This window comes from Procambarus clarkii, chromosome 52 (genome assembly GCF_040958095.1).
Source record: "Procambarus clarkii isolate CNS0578487 chromosome 52, FALCON_Pclarkii_2.0, whole genome shotgun sequence".
Classification (NCBI taxonomy): Eukaryota; Metazoa; Arthropoda; class Malacostraca; order Decapoda; family Cambaridae; genus Procambarus; species Procambarus clarkii.
Genome location: NC_091201.1, coordinates 33,290,625 through 33,311,505, shown reverse-complemented (window position 1 = coordinate 33,311,505; position 20,881 = coordinate 33,290,625). Strand labels below are relative to the sequence as shown.

Sequence of the window (20,881 nt, the reverse complement as noted above, 5' to 3'; positions counted from 1 at the left end):
CTCCTCCTCCTTCTCTCTCCCCTTACCTTATCCTGTGTCTCTGTTCTACAAGTTAAGTACCTTATACTGTGTTACCGTGTTACTGGCTAGGTGTGTATTTAGTTCTTGTGTAACCTAAGCAAGGGTGTTGGTATCTCTAAGTGTACTCTAGGGGACTAGTGAACCCACGTGTGCTTAAGTCTGTGGTACCTTTGATACAAGTGTCCTTCTCCAAGTAGTCTTTTCACTAGTTTGCAATTGTCAACCTTGCATCCTGCCTATGTGGACCAAGGTGTTTAACGTAAGGTCAAGTGGTAAAGTGATTTATTGTATTAAAGTATATGGGGCGTTATGAGAGGGTTTAACAAATAAGTTAGAGTTTGAGGTGTATCTGTCCATACTGTTGAAGTGGAGAAGATGATTAGCTACTAGACTGCAGACCTTTAATTTAAAACAAATAATCATTGCTGGGAACATTTTTCCTTGGGGGCCAAGCCTATCTATTCCACTATTTTAGGAACACCTTGACTTTACCTATTGGCCCTTCTCAGTACAACCACCTGCCCCATAACAAGTGGGGGCCTGTCCGGGAGATAGCTATATGATATGATAAATAGCGTTTAAGAATGACTTCTCTCTCTCTCTCTCTCTCTCTCTCTCTCTCTCTACTCACCACGGCCAAGATATTGAAGATAGAAAGCTCGAAGAACACATTAGTAATTTCTCCGGAGTACTCGATGGGTCGAACGTGCTTGTTGTATTTGCTGAAGAGGTACTCAAAGAGGCGATGTTCGGCCGACATGTAGCGGGCGTCCTGGGCCTCAGGGAAGGACGGGCCCTGGGCCCCTTGGAGGGACGGGCCCTGGGCCCCTGGGAGGGACTGGCCCTTGATGATGGGGAAGGCTGGCAGAGGGACATGGCAGGATAAGTCACTTGTTGCTCCCATTAAGAGATTAATGAGATATCCAGAAGTATAACATATAATTTAGGATTTACAGTATATAGGAAGATATATTATTTGACCCTCACATGCCCTTGGGTTATGTCAGTCTTAACGATCACAATATATAGAACATAAGAACATAGGTAACTGCAGAAGGCCTATTAGCCCATATGATGCTATTTATAATCACCCAAATTCATTCATATATATGCATAACCTATGCTTGAAACAATCAAGGGATCCTACTTCTATCATGTTACGCGGTATTTGGTTCCACAAATCAACAACCCTGTTACCGAACCAGTATTTACCCAGGTCTTTCCTAAATTTAAACTTATCCAATTTATACCCATTGTTTCGTGTTCTATTATGTGTAGACAATTTTAATACCCTATTAATATCCCCTTTGTTATGCTTATTCACCCACTTGTACACCTCAATCACATCAGTTGGCGCCGTGAGGGGGGGCTTGGTGGTCGGCTGCTGCCGTAGTGTGATGCTCCATGGGACAGTCCTCTGTCCTTTTGTGGCCTTATGCTCCTACTGCTGTCTTCTCCAATTGTGCCGGATCGCTTTTCCTTTTCCTTATGTTTCGTTTTTCTCCCCCGTCTTCGCCTATCCGCTTGTTGTTTCCTGCCGACCTTTTGCTTGTTTTGGTTATTCTTTTGGACTTCTTCTATTTTGACGCCCGGGTGCTTGGGAAGGCATACTCTTGCGCCTGTAGAACTGTAGTACTCAACGTCGAGAGCGAGGGGAATCTTTTATTGTCAATCCTCCTTTCGTCACTGAACCCGATCGACGGACTGACGGTTCTTAAGGTGGCGTTTGTGGGGCGTATACTCACGACGCACCCCTAGGGGGCCCCGGCATGATTGGCGATAGCTTCTTGTTGGGTGTCCTGCCTCTAACTGTAGCTCAATGGTGGGTGTGGGGGCACATTCGTGAATGAATGTTTTTCTATTCGTCCTTATGTCAAATTCTGTTCCTCTTTTACCTTCTCAGGCTCGTGGGGTGGGCGACCAAGCCCCCGAGTTGGACCGAGTTGGAAAACCGGGCACTGTAGCCGCAGCTGCATTGTGCCCCGACCTTGCTCTGCCTTTGACCCTCCTGACTACTCCCCTCGGCTCCCCTCCCTCCTCTGTGGTTGGGTCGAGCCCCAAGCCCCCAGTGATGACTACCTCGTCCTCTGGCACAGCTCAGTCTCTAGTTGTGACTACTGCACCTTTTAACCTCTCTCTCTCTCTCTGGGGGTTCTCAACGCCGTCCTCGACATGGCCGCACTCACTCGATTCCTTCCTGTACTGATGCGTATCAAGCCTTGTTTTGTCCCGCTTCGTGGACCAAATACTTTGATCTCCTCCCTCTTGATTCTGCGTCTTCCGACGATTTCTCCCTCCATAGGCACCTTGTTGATTCCATAGATACCTCTGTTACTTTCCACCCCACCCGTCTTGGTACACATGTCGTTGCTGCTCCTTCTCAGGATGCAGCTGCCAGCTTGGCCGCCTTGTCCTGCCTTGGCGAGACCCCTGTTCGGGGTCTCCAAGAACGCTCGGTTAAATGCCAGTGTTGGCACTATTCTCCTCCCACCCCATGTTGCTACCGGTGTTCGGAATCTCCAGGACTGCCACGAAGATATTCGCCATATCCTCGATGCCCAGGGCTATTCTGTTCTCCAAGGTGACTCGTTTACTCGTCCCCCTCGTGGTCGTCGCCGTCAACCCCTCCGGGTTGTGAAGATTACCTTTGATGGTCGGACCCTTCCGCCCTGTATCATTCTTGCTGATGCCAGGTGCTCCGTCCAGGAGTGCATTCCCTCTTCTAGGCTCTGTAGTAAGTGCTGAAGGTTTGGGCATGGTGCCCTCCGCTGCTCTGGTACTGTCTCTCCCTGTCCTTTGTGTGGGGGCGAAGGTCACTCTAAGTCGGAGTGCACTTCTCCCCAGGCTCGCTGCCTCAATTGCGGTGAGGCCCACCCTACCTTCTCCCGTGCGTGTATATATTACAAGCTTGAGGCAGCCATCCTCAACTTGAAGCACCGGAAGCGTTTGTCTTTTCCTGAGGCGAAGCGCCAAGTTCGCCGGCTCCCACCTTATGCTAACGTCTCTTATGCTCGCGTGTTGCGCTCTTCCTCTCCTCGTCCTTCCCACCTTCCTTAGACTCAAATCCGTTTCCAGGCCTTGGACCCTGACTTGCCCACTGCCCCCTCCTCAGTTCCTTTGAGTTCTGTCCCGAAGGGTCCCCCTCCTGGTCCTCTATCTGGGGTTCCCCTTCTTTCTGCACGGTCTGTCATGTCTCCTGTGTCTTCTTCCTCATCTCCTTCCTATCCTTCTCCTCCGTCTATTGGCTCTCCACGCCGCCTGTCAGTACTATGAAGGTCTCTTTGGCACCCGCTTTCCTCTCGGTTGGTGCCCTTGCTGAGGTGCATCCCCTGGTTTCTGCCCCTCCTGCTGCTTGACCCTCGGTTATCCTCCCCCCTCTTCCTCCTCCCCCTCTTTCTCCTGATAATTCTCTTCCCTGGTCTGTCCTCTAGCTCCCTTCCCTTCTTCTTTACTCAGTTTACCCATGCCCCCTAACCTTGACTTCGCTGACCCTGACCTTGATCCTGCGCTTCTTTAACGTGCAGTGTTCGCTTTTCGCCTTTGTTTCTTCGTTGTTCTCTGTTGCTGTCCTTTCTCTTCTCGTCGATGTCTATTTTTCAATGGAACGTTCGTGGTTATTACGCCAATTTCCTTGAATTCTAACTTCTGATTTCGCGGTTTTCGCCCCTTTGTGTCTGTCTCCAAGAGCCAATGCTTGGTGCTCGTCCTGGTCGCTTTCGTGGCTATTCCTTTCTCTCCCCACCCCCAAGCTGTTGCTGGGGCTCCTAACTCTTCTGCTCTCTTGATTCGCTCTGATGTTCCCTTTGTCCTCTTACTTTTTCCTTCGCCTCTCCATTGTTCTGCTGCTTGTATTTTTGTGAGGAAATGGTACACCGTTTGTTCCATTTATCTCCCCCCGAGTGTCCCGCTTTCTCTTCCCAATATGAAACACCTACTGGACTAATTGCCGGAGCCTGTGCTCCTGCTGGGTGATTTCAATTGTCGTCATTCCCTTTGGGGTGATGTTCTGACGAACACCCGGGGTCGCCTTCTTGAGCCGTTCATCCTCTCTTCTTCCCCGTCTCTTCTGAATTCTGGTGAGCCCACGCATTTGGACTCTCGGACTCGCACCCTTTCCTGTCTTGATCTTTCTCTTTGCTCATCTTCTCTTTACTTTGATTTCACGTGGCAGGTTCTTGATGACCTCCATGGCAGTGACCATTTCCCCATCCTTGTTACCTTTTTCTCTTTTCACCCTCCCCTCTCCTTTCCTAGGTGGCAGTTTGCTAAGGCAGACTGGAAACTATTTACCCTCAGTGCTGCTCTCTCTGACCTCTCCCTCACTCTCTCCTCCTTTTTCATGATGCCGTCTTCGACGCTGCCCTCTGCTCTATTCCTCTCTCTTCTTCTCGGGGACCACTGAAGTGCATTCCCTGGTGGAATGCAGACTATGCTCGGGCTGTCCGCTGTAAGCATGCAGCCTGGAAGAGACACCGCCGCTGGCAGACGGCCGATTCTTTTCTTTTATTTTGGAAGCCGAGTGCGGTGGCCCGTAGTGCCATCCATACGGTTAAACTTGAATGTTGGGTGTCTTATGTCTCCACCATTACGTCCGAAACTCCTCTGCCACAGATCTGGAAACGTATCTGCAAGATCGCGGGTAAGTTCGTTCCCGATGACTCACTGGTCCTTCACTTCCGTGGTACTCTTGTGGCAGACCCGTTGCAGATCGCTACCGAACAGGGTTCCCACTTTTCTTCTGTTGGCTCTGGTTTTCATCTTCCTCAATCTTTCCTTCTTCGTAAACCTGTCCTTGAATCTCGTCCTTTAGATTTCTGCACGCATCTTCGACTTCCCTATAACGATCCCTTCTCTCTCTGTACTTTGGTCTGCCCTGGCCTTCTGCGGTTCTACGGCGGCAGGCTCCGATGGCATTCATTATGAGATGCTTCGCCATGTCCCTCCGTGCACGTCTCAGTATTTACTGAGTCTGTATAATCGGATCTGGGAGTCGTCGTCGGTCCCTGAGGAATGGTTCGATGCTGTTATCATCCCTGTTAGCAAACCAGGGTCTCTGGGAACATCCTCTTAGGATTTTCGCCCTGTTGCCCTCACAAGTTGTGTCTGCAAACTCTTTGAATGTATGATTAACGTTCGTCTGATGTGATTCTTAGAACACCATCACCACCTCTCCCCTTCTCAATTTGGTTTCCGCAAGTGCCGCAGCATAACAGATGTCCTGGTGAACTTGGAGGTCTATATTCGTACTGCTTTTGCTGCGAAGACCTCCGTTGTTGCCATCCTTTTTGACCTGGAGAAGGCTTACGACACCACTTGGTGGTGTCATATTCTAACATAACTTTATTCTTTTGGCCTTCGTGGTCATCTCCCTCTCTTTTTCCGCAGCTTCCTCTCTCATCGTTCCTTTTGGGTGAGGCTTGGCACCGCTCTCTCTTCCTCTTTTCAGCAATACGAAGGTGTGCCTCAGGGTAGTGTTCTGAGCACTACTCTTTCTGGTTGCCCTGAATGGTCTTCTCCGCTCTCTATGTCGACGATCTTACCCTTTGCTGTCGGGGTGATGATTCGCCTCTCTTTTAACGCCGGCTTCAACTTGCGATTGATGCTGTGTCGTCTTGGGCCACCGATCATGGCTTCAGGTTCTCTACGTCTAAGACTTGTGCTTTGACTTTTACTCGGAAGCGTGTTGTTCTTCGTCCTTCTTTGTCGCTTTATGGTCACCCCATTGTGTAAAAGGATTCCGCTAAGCTTTTGCGGTTGATTTTCGATACTCGTTTGTCTTAGTCGCCCCATATCTCTTACCTCCGCGTTGAATGCTCTAAGGCCCTTACCCTCTTTCGGGTATTGTCCCATACTTCTTGGGGAGCGGATAGGCGCACTCTACTTGCTTTACATTCCTCTCTCGTCCTGTCTAAGCTCGATTATGGTTGCCCTGCTTACTTGTCTGCTTCTTCTACTTTTCGCCGTCTTGATGCTTTGCACCATACTGGGTTACGCCTTAGTTCTGGTGCCTTTCGTTCGACTCCCGTCCTCAGCTTGTATGTTGACACTGGCTTCCTATCTCTCCAGGACCTCCGTGATCGCTACTGTCTTCGCTATCTTGCGCGGTCCTTGCAACATCCTTCCTCTCGCATCTGTCGTGCTTTAACTTTTACCCCTCCTGCGGTTCCTGTTCCTCTTCACCACCTCCCTCTTTCTGTCCGGTTATATCGCTTACAGGATTCTCTTTCAGTTCATATTTCTAATATTTCTCCTCGTGTTGTTCCTTCCTTGCCCCCGTGGAGAGTCCCCTTTCCGCAGTTTTGTACATCCTTAACCCGCATCACTAAAGCTTTTATCCCTCCTATGGTTCTAAAACGCCCTTTCCTTGAGCACTTTTCTTCTTACTTCCGCTCCGTTTCTGTCTTAACCGATGGGTCTAAGTCTGCGGATGGTGTTGGCTACTCTGTTGTTTTTCCTGATTGCACTTATATGTGTCGCTTACCTCCGGAGACTAGCATCTTCACAGTGGAACTTTATGCTATTCTCTATGCTCTTCGTCTCTTGCTTTCTCATTGTCAATCTTCTTTTGTGGGGGTAGTTGACTCTCGTAGTGCCCTCATGGCTCTTGGGTTCTTTAATTTGGTTCATCCAGTGGTTGTCGAGATCCAGCATTGGCTGTTTCTTGTTCACAGTAAATTTAAGTCGGTTGAGTTTTGTTGGGTTCCCAGCCATATTGATGTCTCTTTAAATGAGTGTGCAGATGCTGCCGTCAGGGAAGCTGTCCGCTCTTGTCCCATCTCTCATAAAGGTATTCCTTTTTCCGACTTTTTCCCGGTTATCTATTCCTCCATCCTTACCCATTGGCAGGCTTGTTATTCTTCTGTTACTGGTAACAAACTGCGTACTCTTAAGAGTTGTGTGTCCTCATGGCAGTCCTCCTACCACCGTAACTGGCGATGGGAAACGGCTCTGGCGAGGTTGCGTATTGGCCATACTCGCTTAACTCGTGGTCACTTGATGGAGGACCGCCCTGCTCCTTATTGTCCAAATTGCATTGTCCCTCTTACGGTCGTGCATATCCTTGTTGAATGTCCTGACTTCCAGGACGATCATGTGTCTTGTTTTCCGACTGTTCCCCGCGGTGGTCGCTTGTCCCTCGTTAGAATTCTTGGTGACTCGGATACTTTTGATATCATTCGCCTTATGCGTTTCTGTTCTCGTATTGGCATCCTTGTTGATATTTAGCGCCCTCTGATTATCCCGCACGTGGTGCTACATAGCCTTCCCGGCTTGGTGCCTTCTTTTGATAATTACTTACCTTAATCACGTCACTTCTAACCCTTCGCCTTTCTAAAGAATGTAAATTAAACTTTGTCAATCTCTCACGCTTCGATAAATAAATCTCAGTGTCCTAATTCCCTATTTTCAAACATTTATGGATTTATTTTTTACTTTAAATTCTTACCAATCATAGCCCAACCACTTTGGCGGGAGCGACGGTCTTGCATCATGCAGGTCGGCGTTCAATCCCGGACCGTCCAAGTGGTTGAACACCATTCCTTTCCCCCCCCGTCCCATCCCAAACCCCTTTTCCTGGTCCCTTCCGAGTGCATTATAGGCATAATGACTTGGCTCTTTCCCCCTGATAGTTCCCTATCTTTCTAACTAATTGTAACTCCCAGATCCCTTTCACAATCTCAACACCATTTAGCTCGAATCTTGTAACTCTGTCATCATTGCCTTGCCTCAGGCCAGGTAAGAGCATCTCCCTCAAGGAGCATGGTTACACTGTATGGTTACACTGTATGGTTACTTTCCATTACACTACAGTTATCAGCACATAACAACAAGGCTTCATCAAAGAATTTCTATGATGAAAAAACACCATCAACATGTACTGTTGATGTAGTTCCATCAACAACACTGACGGAACTACAGTACAGTAATTACCAACACTGACGGAACTACAGTACGGTAATCACCAACACTGACGGAACTACAGTACAGTAATCACCAACACTGACGGAACTACAGTACAGTAATCACCAACACTGACGGAACTACAGTACAGTAATCACCAACACTGACGGAACTACAGTACAGTAATCACCAACACTGCCGGAACTACAGTACAGTAATTACCAACACTGACTGAACTACAGTACAGTAATCACCAACACTGACGGAACTACAGTACAGTAATCACCAACACTGCCGGAACTACAGTACAGTAATTACCAACACTGACTGAACTACAGTACAGTAATTACCAACACTGACGGAACTACAGTACAGTAATCACCAACACTGACGGAACTACAGTACAGTAATCACCAACACTGACGGAACTACAGTACAGTAATCACCAACACTGCCGGAGTTACAGCACAGCAGTTCCCGTAGCACTAGGAAAAATGCTCATCAAACTTGCAAATTCCGCTGCAAAGTTTGACCTCATACAATCAGCTGCTAAGCAAAAAAACCAACCTCTATATAAATGAGTGCCTTACAAAGCAGCGTGGATCCCTCCTCTTCAGGCTGCGTAAAATTCGCAAACTAAACCCTGATCTTATCAAGCAGTGCTACACTAGGAATGGAACGATCATTGTAAAGTAGTTAAGTGCAGGAAAAAGATATGAAATAAAGTGTGACCAACAACTACTGGCCTTCTTTAATGATTGTGGTATATCTGAAAACCTGAATCCGCCCAATGCCAGTACTGAAAATAACTCATGAGTGACTGAGCCTAGCCTAACCTAGCCTAACCTTGTCCAAGGCGCTGTCTCTGCCTTAGCGATTAACTAGTGTTCTCTCATCCATAAAAGGTTCCTAACTAATCAGTAAAGTCTCCATGTACTTATGTAAGCATCTACCTCAGTATCATTGTAAAATCTTACTCATAAATATAATCTTACCCTGTTATATTTAAATTTAATTGTAATTTGATTTATATGTCATTTATTGGAATTAATTATTTGAGTTCATTTTGTTTTCTTAAGGTCGTACTAATTATAGGAACATAACTAAACTGTATAAAGTTAATTATCTTTAAGATTATTTTACTTTATGATTATTAATCTTATTATTTATATTATACATTAATCTTGTCAGTCTTTACTGACTTTTTGTTTTCTCTCTTTAACTAACTTATGTATCCTCCTTGGCTATCTACGGTGATCTTTATTTTACTTCTAATTGTTTCTATTATATGTGTATTTGCATTTATTGTTGTGTTTTGCTATAATTACTTTATATTTACAGCAAATTTAGTATTTAACTGCTTCTGCAATTGCTTGTCTTATTGTATCGTGACCCCATTGCATCTACATGCATACTGATATTGACCCTGATCTAAATCTTCTGTCTCATATCTACACCAATCAGCACATTGATCATCATTATTGCAGGTATTACACAGCAAATCTTGCAAAAAACAAACTCCTAAATAGCACCTGCTTATCAGTTTACAACCAAAATGTTAGATCACTTGGTAAACATTTTGATGATATAAATACACTACTCACAGCACTAGGTACTAAATTATCATTCATTATTTTAACAGAAACTTGGCTAAGTAAAGACTATACCCAACTCTACAACTTAGCTGGTTATAAAGCTATTCACGACTGTAGGCCTAATAAAAAAGGAGGTGGCACAGCTATATATTACCAAGATACCTTCATCTGCAATAGTGTCATTAGTGATAGAGACGACTATTGTGAATATACCTTTGCCCAGTTCTCGAGTAAATCCCTTAAATCCTCCTTGACTATCGGTGCTATCTATAGATTTCCCAATACTAATATAGCTTCATTCTCAGATAACCTAAGGAATCTTATCATAAACAACAATCTCAACAAAAATCACATCATTCTAGACTTCAATATTGACCTGGGTCAAGAAAATTGCTCTCAGGTTGACTATTTTCTTAACAGCATGAACTTCTGTATGCTAATCCCCACAATCACCAAGCCCACCCGAGTCACTCAAACATCTGCCACTACCTTGGAACACTTATGGACTAGCGTAACAGCTTCCCTTACATCTCGTATAATCTATGGTAGAACAACTGACCACTATCATACCTTCCTCATAGCAAACATGGACATAACGCCACCAGAAAGCAAGAAACTCCTCACAGGCTACATAGTGAAGCAGCTATAGGCAACCTTTAGCAGATGTAGTTCAATGCTGATAAATGTAAAGTTTTGAGGCTAGGTAATGATGATAGAGATACAAGACACGAGCTAGATGGTGTTGAGATTGCAAAGTCGGATTGCAAAAGGGATCTGGGAGTTAAGATTAGTAAGAATTTAAAACCAAAGGATCAATGCATGAATGTTCGTAATAAGGCAAATAGGACACTGGGATTTATTAATCGAAGCGTTAGCAACAAGACACCTGGTGTTGTTCTTCAGCTATATCTATCTCTGGTTAGGCCTCTTTTAGATTATGTAACTCAATTTTGGTCGCCGTACTATAGAATGGATATAAATTCACTTGAACGTGTCCAGCGTAGGATGACAAAGTTAATTCCCCAAACTAGAAACCTTTCAATATGAAGAAAGATTAACAAAGCTTAAATTGTATTCACTGGAAAGGCGAAGAGTTAGGGGTGATATGATAGAGGTTTACAAGTGGATGAATGGACATAACAAAAGGGATATTAATAGGGTATTAAAAGTATCAACACAAGACAGAACACGAAACAATGGGGATAAATTGGATATGTTTAGATATCCAGTTTAGTATCACCAACACTGACGAAGCTACAGTACAGTATCACCAACACTGACGGAGCTACAGTACAGTATCACCAACACTGACGGAGTTACAGTACAGTATCACCAACACTGACGGAGCTACAGTACAGTATCACCAACACTGATGGAGTTACAGTACAGTATCACCAACACTGACGGAGTTACAGTACAGTATCACCAACACTGATGGAGTTACAGTACAGTATCACCAACACTGACGGAGCTACAGTACAGTATCACCAACACTGACGGAGTTACAGTACAGTATCACCAACACTGACGGAGTTACAGTACAGTATCACCAACACTGACTGAGCTACAGTACAGTATCACCAACACTGACTGAGCTACAGTACAGTATCACCAACACTGACGGAGCTACAGTACAGTATCACCAACACTGACGGAGCTACAGTACAGTATCACTAACATACCCTGAGGTTACCTTGAGGTGGGGGCTGAGCGTCCCCGCGGCCCAATGTCGACCAGGCCTCCTGGTTGCTGGACTGGTCAACCAGGCTGTTGGTCGCGGCTGCTCGCACACTGACGTATGAATCACAGCCTGGTTGATCAGGTATCCTTTGGTGGTGCTTATCCAGTTCTCTCTTGAACACTGTGAGGGGTCGGCCAGTTATGCCCCTTATGTGTAGTGGAAGCGTGTTGAATAGTCTCGGGCCTCTGATGTTGATAGTTCTCTCTCAAAGTACCTGTTGCACCTCTGCTCTTCAACGGGGGTATTCTGCACATCCTGCCATGCCTTCTGGTCTCTTGTGGTGTTATTTCTGTGTGCAGGTTTGGGACCAGCCCCTCTACTATTTTCCACGTGTAAATTAATATGTATCTCTCCCGCCTGCGCTCAAGGGAGTACAGATTTAGGCTCTTTAGTCGGTCCCAGTAGTTCAGATGTTTTACTGAATGGATTCTAGCAGTAAAGGATCTCTGCACGCTCTCCAGGTCAGCAATTTCTCCAGCTTTGAAAGGGGCTGTCATTGTGCAGCAGTTCTCCACTCTAGAGAGCACTAACGTCTTGAAAAGTATCATCATCGGTATAGCATCTCTAGTGTGAAAAGTTCTTGTTATCCAACCTGTCATTTTTCTTGCAGTTGTGACGGCTACTTTATTTTGTTCTTTAAAGGGAAGGTCTTCCGACATGAGTACACCCAAATCCTTTACATTACCTTTTCGTTCTATGTTATGATTTGACTGCATTTTGTACGTGGTTTCCGTTTTTATATTTTTCATTTTTTTCCGTAGCGCATGAGCTGGAACATATCTTCGTTAAAGACCATATAATTTTCTGTAGCCCATAGAAAGACCTGATCTACATCTGATTGGAGGTTTGCCGTGTCCTCTATGTTGTCTACTCTCATGAAGATCCTAGTGTCATCTGTAAAGGATGATACAGTGCTATAGGTTGTGTTCTTGTCTATGTCCGATATGAGGATGAGAAAAAGTACTGGAGCAAGCACAGTACCCTGGGGGAATGAGCTTTTCACGGATGATGGACCAGATTTTATTTTGTTGACTATTACACATTGGGTTCTGTTAGTCAGGAAATTGTAGATCCATCTGCCTATTTTTCCGGTAATTCCTTTTGAACGCATTTTATGTGCAATAACACCGTGGTCACATTTGTCAAAGGCTTTTGCGAGATCTGTGTAAATTACATCAGCTTTTTGTCTTCCATCGCATCTAATGCCATATCATAGTGGTCCAGTAATTGTGACAGGCAAGAGCGCCCTGTTTTGAAACCATGTTGTCCGGGGTTATGGAGATGCTGTGATTCCATGTATTTTGTGATCTTACTTCTTAGCACTCTCTCAAAGATTTTTATGATGTGCGATGTTAGTGCTATCGGTCTGTTATTTTTTGCCTCTGCCTTATTTCCTCCTTTATGGAGTGGTGCTATCTCTGCTGTTTTTAGTATGTCAGGGATAACGCCAGTATCTAGGCTTTGTCTGCACAGAATGGGAAGGGCCTGTGATAGTGGTTTTTTGCAGTTCTTGATGAATATGGAGTTCCAAGAATCCGGGCCTGGTGCAGAGTGCATAGGCATACTGTTTATGGCTTCTTCAAAATCCAGTGGGGATAGGGTGACGTCTGATATATGATTTGATGTTGGTATCATATCCATGAAAAATTCATTTGGGTTATTAATTTTTAGTGTATTTAGTGGCTCGGTAAAAAACAGTCCTAGTGCTTCCTCAGTAACTCGCTCATTTCTTTGTTGTCATCAGTGAAAGTTCCATCTCCCTTTCGCAGGGGCCCGATACTAGATGTGGTTTTTGATCTTGATTTTGCATAGGAGAAAAAATATTTCGGATTTCTCTATATTTCACTGATGGCCTTTTGCTGTCTCTGCCTCTCCTGGGTTTTGTATAATTCTTGTAGCTTGAGTTCAATGGTTTCTATTTCTCTACCTAACCTTCTTCGCCGTTCTTGAGATAAGGTGCGACTCTCAAGTTGTTCCGCGATTCGTTTTCTTCGCCTATATAGGGAACAACGTTCCGGTTCCAGTCTGCATCTCTTCCTCTTTTTTCTTAGGGGTATGCGGTTTGAACACATTTCTAGTGCTACTGAGCTTATTTTTTCCAGGCACTGGTTCAGGTTTGCATTTTCTATCTGTTCTTCCCAGCTTATTTCTGTGAAGTCTTGGTTTACTTGTTCACAGTTTATCTGTTTATTATTGAAGATGAATTTGCTGAAATCTCCACCGGGAATCTGGACTGGTTTTGAAGGTCTACTCCCCATGCTTGTCAGAACTTCAATTAAGTTGTGATCTGAGTAACAGGTATTTGTAATCATTATGTTCCTGATCAATTCATCATTATTGGTGAAAATGAGGTCCAGCGTGTTCTCCTTCCTAGTTGGTTGTACTATTTGCTGGTTTAAGGCAAACCTGTCGCACATCCGTAGCAGGTCATTTGCATGTGTCTTTTCATTTAAGCTACTTCCTGGTATTCTTTCTGATATTAGCCAGGTGCTTCAATTTCAGGTGCCGTAGATTGAAGTCCCCAAGCAGGATGATGTTCGGGGCTGGATTTGAGAGGTTTTCCATGCAGTGTTCTATTTTCATTAGTTGGTCTTTAAACTGCTGAGGGTTTGCCTCCGGTGACTTATATACAAGAACAATAACTATATTTAGGATCTCTATTTTGATTATCAGCACTTCCACCTTATCGTTTGTGGTGTTTAGCAGCTCAGTACATATGAGTGTGTCCTTGTAGCAACCTGTTCTCTTAAAAAGAACGTCGCTTTTGGCCGTTTGCCCGTATGGCCGAATATGGACGTAATTTGAAAAAAAATGAATATAAATTTGGGATTTTTTTCAACAACAGTAAGTTAAGGGTCCTCTTATAGGTTAAGTGGGCAGGAAATTCTCATAAAGTTTCAAAACGTTAATGGAAAGAATCCTCTTCTAAGCTTGCCGAGTAAGCCGGACGACTCAAACAGAAAACGGAACAGTACGTCACTTTTGTGAGTCGATTTCATTTCAAATTACGTCCAAATTTGGCCATAGCGCGCATACGAGCGAAAAGTGACGTTATTTTTAAGAGGACGCGATGTTACATCATGCTGACCCCACCCTGTAGTCTATTTCCTGTCACATCTAAAAAGATTGTACTCTGAGATCCATATTTCACCATCATGGTAGTCCATTGTGCGAGTTTCCGTTAGGGCTGCAAACACTGCATTTGCCTCATGAAGGAGACCATCTATAAAATGAACTTTGTTAGATTTGCGTGTTTTAATGCCGTGGATGTTGGCAAATATAAATGATGTTATCGTGTTAGTGGAAGTGCTGGATGCCTTACTTGGTGTTAATATCTGAGGCTCTGGTAGGGCGGCCACTGTGTTTGCGTCCTCTCTAGCATTTGACCGAGATGGTGGTAGAGTCTGGACATATTTAGCCATTCTTCTCCTCCTTCTCTTGCTGAAAAATCCTCCTGGTCGATAGAGTTGTGGCTGTTTTCATAGTGGCGGTCTGTCGGTTTTATTCGCCTGGTACCTCTTACATGAAAAGCTGGACATTCTGTATTGAAGAATTCTTTCCTGTCTGAAGAGTTCTTGCAAATTTCTGGGTGAAAGAATTCACAGCTTTTGGTACATTTACCCGTACTGAAGAGGTGTCTGTACTTTCTAGGGTGATCGTACTTACATGTTCCATTTGTTCTTCCCGATATCCCATGCTTACGAAACATTGAGAGAGTTACGGTACAGAATCGCCTGTAGGATCACTTCAGGATGACAGTATCAGTTCAGGATGACAGGATCAATGAGGATGACAGGATGGTACATAAAAAGAGTATAGCCGTACGAAGGGAATAACTTCAGTACTTACCAGCGAGCAGCGAGAGGAGCGTGGCCCAGACGGCCACGAAGGCGGCCATCTTGATGCTTCTCCCACAGTGTTTACCAGCGGCGCCAGGAGCACGTCCTCGCTCTGGGCGCCTCACATCACATCACAACACTGCAGACTGGTCTTTCTCCTCCTCGAGTTCTGATGGTCTTATGTCACTGGCCGTCAAACACTGATTTCTAGTGGTGTGTCAAACACTAAACCGCTGATGGGTTCTTCCTTCACTTGCGAGCTTATTGGTCACTGGTAAATAAGTAACGTCCTCCCTCACTTGCAAGCTTTTGGTCACTGGTAAATAAGTAACGTCCTCCCTCACTTGCAAGCTTTTGGTCACTGGTAAATAAGTAACGTCCTCCCTCACTTGCGAGCTTATTGGTCACTGGTAAATAAGTAACGTCCTCCCTCACTTGCAAGCTTATTGGTCACTAGTAAATAAGTAACGTCCTCCCTCACTTGCAAGCTTTTGGTCACTAGTAAATAAGTAACGTCCTCCCTCACTTGCAAGCTTTTGGTCACTGGTAAATAAGTAACGTCCTCCCTCACTTGCAAGCTTTTGGTCACTGGTAAATAAGTAACGTCCTCCCTCACTTGCAAGCTTTTAGTCACTGGTAAATAAGTAACGTCCTCCCTCACTTGCAAGCTTTTGGTCACTAGTAAATAAGTAACGTCCTCCCTCACTTGCAAGCTTTTGGTCACTGGTAAATAAGTAACGTCCTCCCTTACTTGCAAGCTTTTGGTCACTGGTAAATAAGTAACGTCCTTCCTTACTTGCAAGCTTTTGGTCACCGGTAAATAAGTAACGTCCTCCCTTACTTGCAAGCTTCTGATCACTAGTAAATAAGTAACGTCCTCCCTCACTTGCAAGCTTTTAGTCACTGGTAAATAAGTAACGTTTTCCTTCACTTCCGAACTATTGTTTTGGTCACCGGTAAACTAGTAATGTTTTCTATGTTTACTAAGCGTTTTCTTGAATATTCACGGTCCTTTGAACTAAGTTGTAGCCCTAACTAACGTATGTATATAAACCATCAGCGTATAAATGATAAGGAAAGGAACTTCAACTTTCAATTATTAATGATAAATAATTAAAGGAAAAATAATTATAAATTAAGTATAATATTATCAAAGCTAAAATAATCCAACCAAAATTACCTGCGCTATGAATTACCTAAGAGATCAAAAGTTTAACTTGGGGTCACCACCAGGAGAGCTGGGAGACTGGTCAGATCACCAGGAGAGCTGGGAGACTGGTCAGGTCACCAGGAGAGCTGGGAGACTGGTCAGGTCACCAGGAGAGCTGGGAGACTGGTCAGGTCACCAGGAGAGCTGGGAGGCTGGTGAGGTCACCAGGAGAGCTGGGAGACTGGTCAGATCACCAGGAGAGCTGGGAGACTGGTCAGGTCACCAGGAGAGCTGGGAGACTGGTGAGGTCACCAGGAGAGCTGGGAGACTGGTCAGATCACCAGGAGAGCTGGGAGACTGGTCAGGTCACCAGGAGAGCTGGGAGACTGGTGAGGTCACCAGGAGAGCTGGGAGGCTGGCGAGGTCACCAGGAGAGCTGGGAGACTGGTCAGGTCACCAGGAGAGCTGGGAGACTGGTCAGGTCACCAGGAGAGCTGGGAGGCTGGTCAGGCCACCAGGAGAGCTGGGAGACTGGTCAGATCACCAGGAGAGCTGGGAGACTAGTCAGGTCACCAGGAGAGCTGGGAGACGGGTCAGATCACCAGGAGAGCTGGGAGACTGGTCAGATCACCAGGAGAGCTGGGAGACTGGTCAGGTCACCAGGAGAGCTGGGAGACTGGTCAGGTCACCAGGAGAGCTGGGAGACTGGTCAGATCACCAGGAGAGCTGGGAGACTGGTCAGGTCACCAGGAGAGCTGGGAGACTGGTAAGGTCACCAGGAGACTGGTAAGGTCACCAGGAGAGCTGGGAGAGTGGTAAGGTCACCAGGAGACCTGGGAGACTAGTAAGGTCACCAGGAGAGCTGGGAGGCTGGTGAGGTCACCAGGAGAGCTGGGAGACTGGTAAGGTCACCAGGAGAGCTGGGAGAGTGGTAAGGTCACCAGGAGACCTGGGAGACTGGTAAGGTCACCAGGAGACTGGTAAGGTCACCAGGAGACTGGTAAGGTCACCAGGAGAGCTGGGAGACTGGTAAGGTCACCAGGAGAGCTGGGAGACTGGTAAGGTCACCAGGAGAGCTGTGAGACTGGTCAGGTCACCAGGAGAGCTGGGAGACTGGTCAGGTCACCAGGAGACTGGTAAGGTCACCAGGAGACTGGTAAGGTCACCAGGAGACTGGTAAGGTCACCAGGAGAGCTGGGAGACTGGTAAGGTCACCAGGAGAGCTGGGAGACTGGTAAGGTCACCAGGAGAGCTGGGAGGGGCTGCTAGTGACCTGTACAGGAGCCGAGCAGGTAAGCGACTGACTCCCTCCACCAAAATTCCACATTCCTGGAATACGCGTTTCGAGAAAAATCTAAAATTCATTGTTTTCAAATGTGTCGTTCTCAGAATTGCGCCAAGACCTGCTATTGGCCCACGAGAGAGCCAATCACAGGACGTGAATGATTAACATCGATTGGGCGTGTTCTCCTTCACGTGACTACCTAATCGCTCGCTTTGCCCAACCTGGTCCTTATGTTGCGAAGTGTGTGCGGCAGTCGAGTTGTTATTTGGTTTGACGTATTGCTTAAGCAATGTTGCAGCGCCTGATTGTAATGATTTTATGGCCGGCGATGACTTCTGGTGTGATGGGGGGGGGGAGGGCGTATGGAATTTTATCGGGCTTTGTACACCGAGGTCAGGGTCCAGGAGCTGGAGCACCGTACACAAGGCTGGGCTGGTCTGCTGAAATAACAACCAAGGTCAACTGTATCTAGGCTAAGAGAAAACAAACATGAGACACAGAGGCAGAAGAAGAAGATGATGAAGAAAGAAAGAAAGAAAGAAAGAAAGAAAGAAAGAAAGAAAGAAAGAAAGAAAGAAAGAAAGAAAGAAAGAAAGAAAGAAAGAAAGAAAGAAAGAAAGAAAGAAGAGAGAGAGAGAGAGAGAGAGAGAGAGAGAGAGAGAGAGAGAGAGAGAGAGAGAGAGAGAAAGAGAGAGAGAGAGAAAGAGAGAAAGAGAGAGAGAGAGAGAGAGAGAGAGAGAGAGAGAGAGAGAGAGAGAGAGAGAGAGAGAGAGAGAGAGAGAGAGAGTGAGAGAGAGTGAGTGAGTGAGTGAGTGAGTGAGTTTGGGAAGGCCACAGAAGAACGCTGTGAAATGTCTGGGAAGATATTAATAAAGTCTCACGACTCTCGTACAACTTACAATATGCCATGGATGTGTGTACTCACCTAGTTGTGCCTAGTTGTGCGGGACCAAAGAGCTCCGGCTCTTTGGTCCCGTCTCTCAACTGTCAATCAACTGGTGTACAGGTTCCTGAGCCTATTGGGCTCTGTCATATCTACATTTGAAACTGTGTAAGGAGTCAGTCTCCACCACATCATTGCCTAATGCATTCCACTTGATAACTACTCTGACACTGAAAAAGGCTACTCTGACACTTGTTCTCACGAAGGCTCTTAGCAGCCGCTTTGAGCTCGGGGGTCAGTATGGTGCTTCTGTAGTTGCCTGGAATCAACCTCACTGAGGACCAAGTCACTCTCCTAAATCTGGGTATAAACTGTCACGTTATGTCCAGACCAAGTGAGATGGCCCGGAAAGTGGAGTTGGAGATCCTGTTGGACGACATATTCGACCTCGAGACACAAAAGAAGGTCACCACCAAAGATACCTTACAAGCAGAACTTATTGAAGAAGGAGGAAAGAATGGAGGCAACTACAGAAGCACCATACTGTCCCCCGAGCTCAAAGCGGCAGCTAAGAGCCTTCGTGAGAACAAGGAGATAGTTGTCAGGAGAGGTGACAAGTCACCAATATATGTCATTCTTAAAAAACACGAATATCTGGCGAAAATGAACCTCATACTCTCTGACCAAACTAAATTCCAAAGGGTAACGAAGGACACTACAGCCAAATTGAAAGCAAAGGTCAACAAATTGATCGAAACTGTGAACGCCAAGAAATCTGGACTCCACCTGCCAAAGATTATTGGGGAATACAAACCTGGATACGCGTATGGAAATGTCAAGACACACAAGCCTGAAAACCCACTTCAGCCAATCATCAGCCAGATACCCACACCCACGTACAGACTGGCAAAGCGACTCAATGGCTTGCTGACTCCTTATGTCCCTTGCGCCTTCAGCCTGAAGTCTCCAAAGGAATTTGTTGACTTACTGCAGGGAACACGGGCCACAGGGATAAGAGCCTCATTGGACGTAGAATCACTGTTTACCAACGTACCTGTGGATGAAACAATCGGGATGATAGCGGACAGAGTGTATCGTGATCCGGCCTGTACTCCTCTTGACATATCAGAAAACATTCTAAGGAAACTACTCCAAGCTTGTACTAAAGAGGCACCCTTCTTGAGCCCGGATGGGCACATGTATAAGCAAGTAGATGGGGTCGCCTTGGGTTTTCCCCTAGGTGTTTTTTTTGCGAACTTCTACATGGGTACCATCGAACAAAAGCTCTTAGTCGACATGAACTTGAAACCGGCCATATACTGCAGGTATGTTGACGACATTTTTAAACAGGTACCTGATGTTAGACATCTGCAGGAGCGGAAGGAAGCATTTCAGCGGAATTCTGTGTTGCGTTTTACTTACGAGATGGAGAAGGATGGGAAGCTGCCCTTTCTAGATGTAACAATCATGGAAACGAGCGGAGGTTTCCACACTGCAGTCTACACTAAGGAAACAAACATGGGAATGTGCCTCAATGCCAACAGTGACTGCCCAGACAGGTACAAGAGGAGTGTCGTTAACGCTTATGTCGACTGTGATCTCAGCCACAGCTCAGGATGGAAGCATGTCGATGAAGAACTCTGTAGGGTAAGGCAGGTCCTAGTCAACAACGGCTTCTCCAATGGTTTCGTTGAAGACATCATAAGAAGGAAGGTGAAACGCCACGCAACCTCTGAAGAGACAACTAACACAACACCTGTACCCCCTATTAGACTATTTTACAGGAACTTCTTTTCCACAGCTCATAAAACGGAGGAAAGGGTCCTGAAAGATATTGTTGATAGGAACGTTATTCCTACAGACAAAAATCAGAAGATACAATTGACGATTTACTATAAATCCAAAAAAACGGCCAACCTACTCATGCGAAACACTCTCCAGACACAAAGCAGAACGCTTTAAAAGAGATTAATGTCGTCAATGCCTTCAAATGCCCACTTGGGGACTGTAAGCCTCAAAGAACTCAGTATATAGGCAAGACAACAACATCTCTTTCCAGGCGATTAACGATGCATAAGCAACAGGGCTCCATTAAGGAACATATAATCTCTTCCCACAACCAGACCATCACCAGAGAAGTCTTAACAAAAAACACAGAAATCATCGATAGATACAGCAATAGCAGGCGGCTTGATATCTGCGAGGCACTACACATCAAGAAGTCAACACCAGCAATCAACAGCCAATTAATGCACAACTATATTCTACCCACTTCAAGACTCCGCACCAATATAGAAGCATCAAGAAATATGGGCCAATAGGCCCTCTGCAGTTACTTCCATTCTTCCCTTTAACTTACCCAATATTATACCCATTGTTTCGTGTTCTGTCTTGTGTTGAAAGTATGTTTTCACCTCATCCAAAACTGTTGTAACATATCACCTCACCCAAATGCAGGCATGTAAAAT

The 20,881-nt window shown here is 45.6% G+C and overlaps 1 protein-coding gene across 1 annotated transcript in view; it reads right to left on the bottom strand.

Moving 5' to 3' along the window:
• LOC123763545 (acetylcholine receptor subunit beta-type acr-3-like) overlaps nucleotides 1-18,030 on the bottom strand; it is a 33,778-nt gene extending 15,748 nt beyond the window's left edge. The window contains exons 1-2 of the mRNA XM_045750688.2: nucleotides 15,106-18,030; nucleotides 653-882 (exon numbers count right to left, since the gene is read on the bottom strand). Of these exons, the coding sequence (XP_045606644.2) occupies nucleotides 653-882; nucleotides 15,106-15,154 (279 nt within the window). The 5' untranslated portion in view covers nucleotides 15,155-18,030. The remainder of the gene's footprint in view (nucleotides 1-652; nucleotides 883-15,105) is intronic.
• Nucleotides 18,031-20,881: the final 2,851 nt, after the last annotated feature.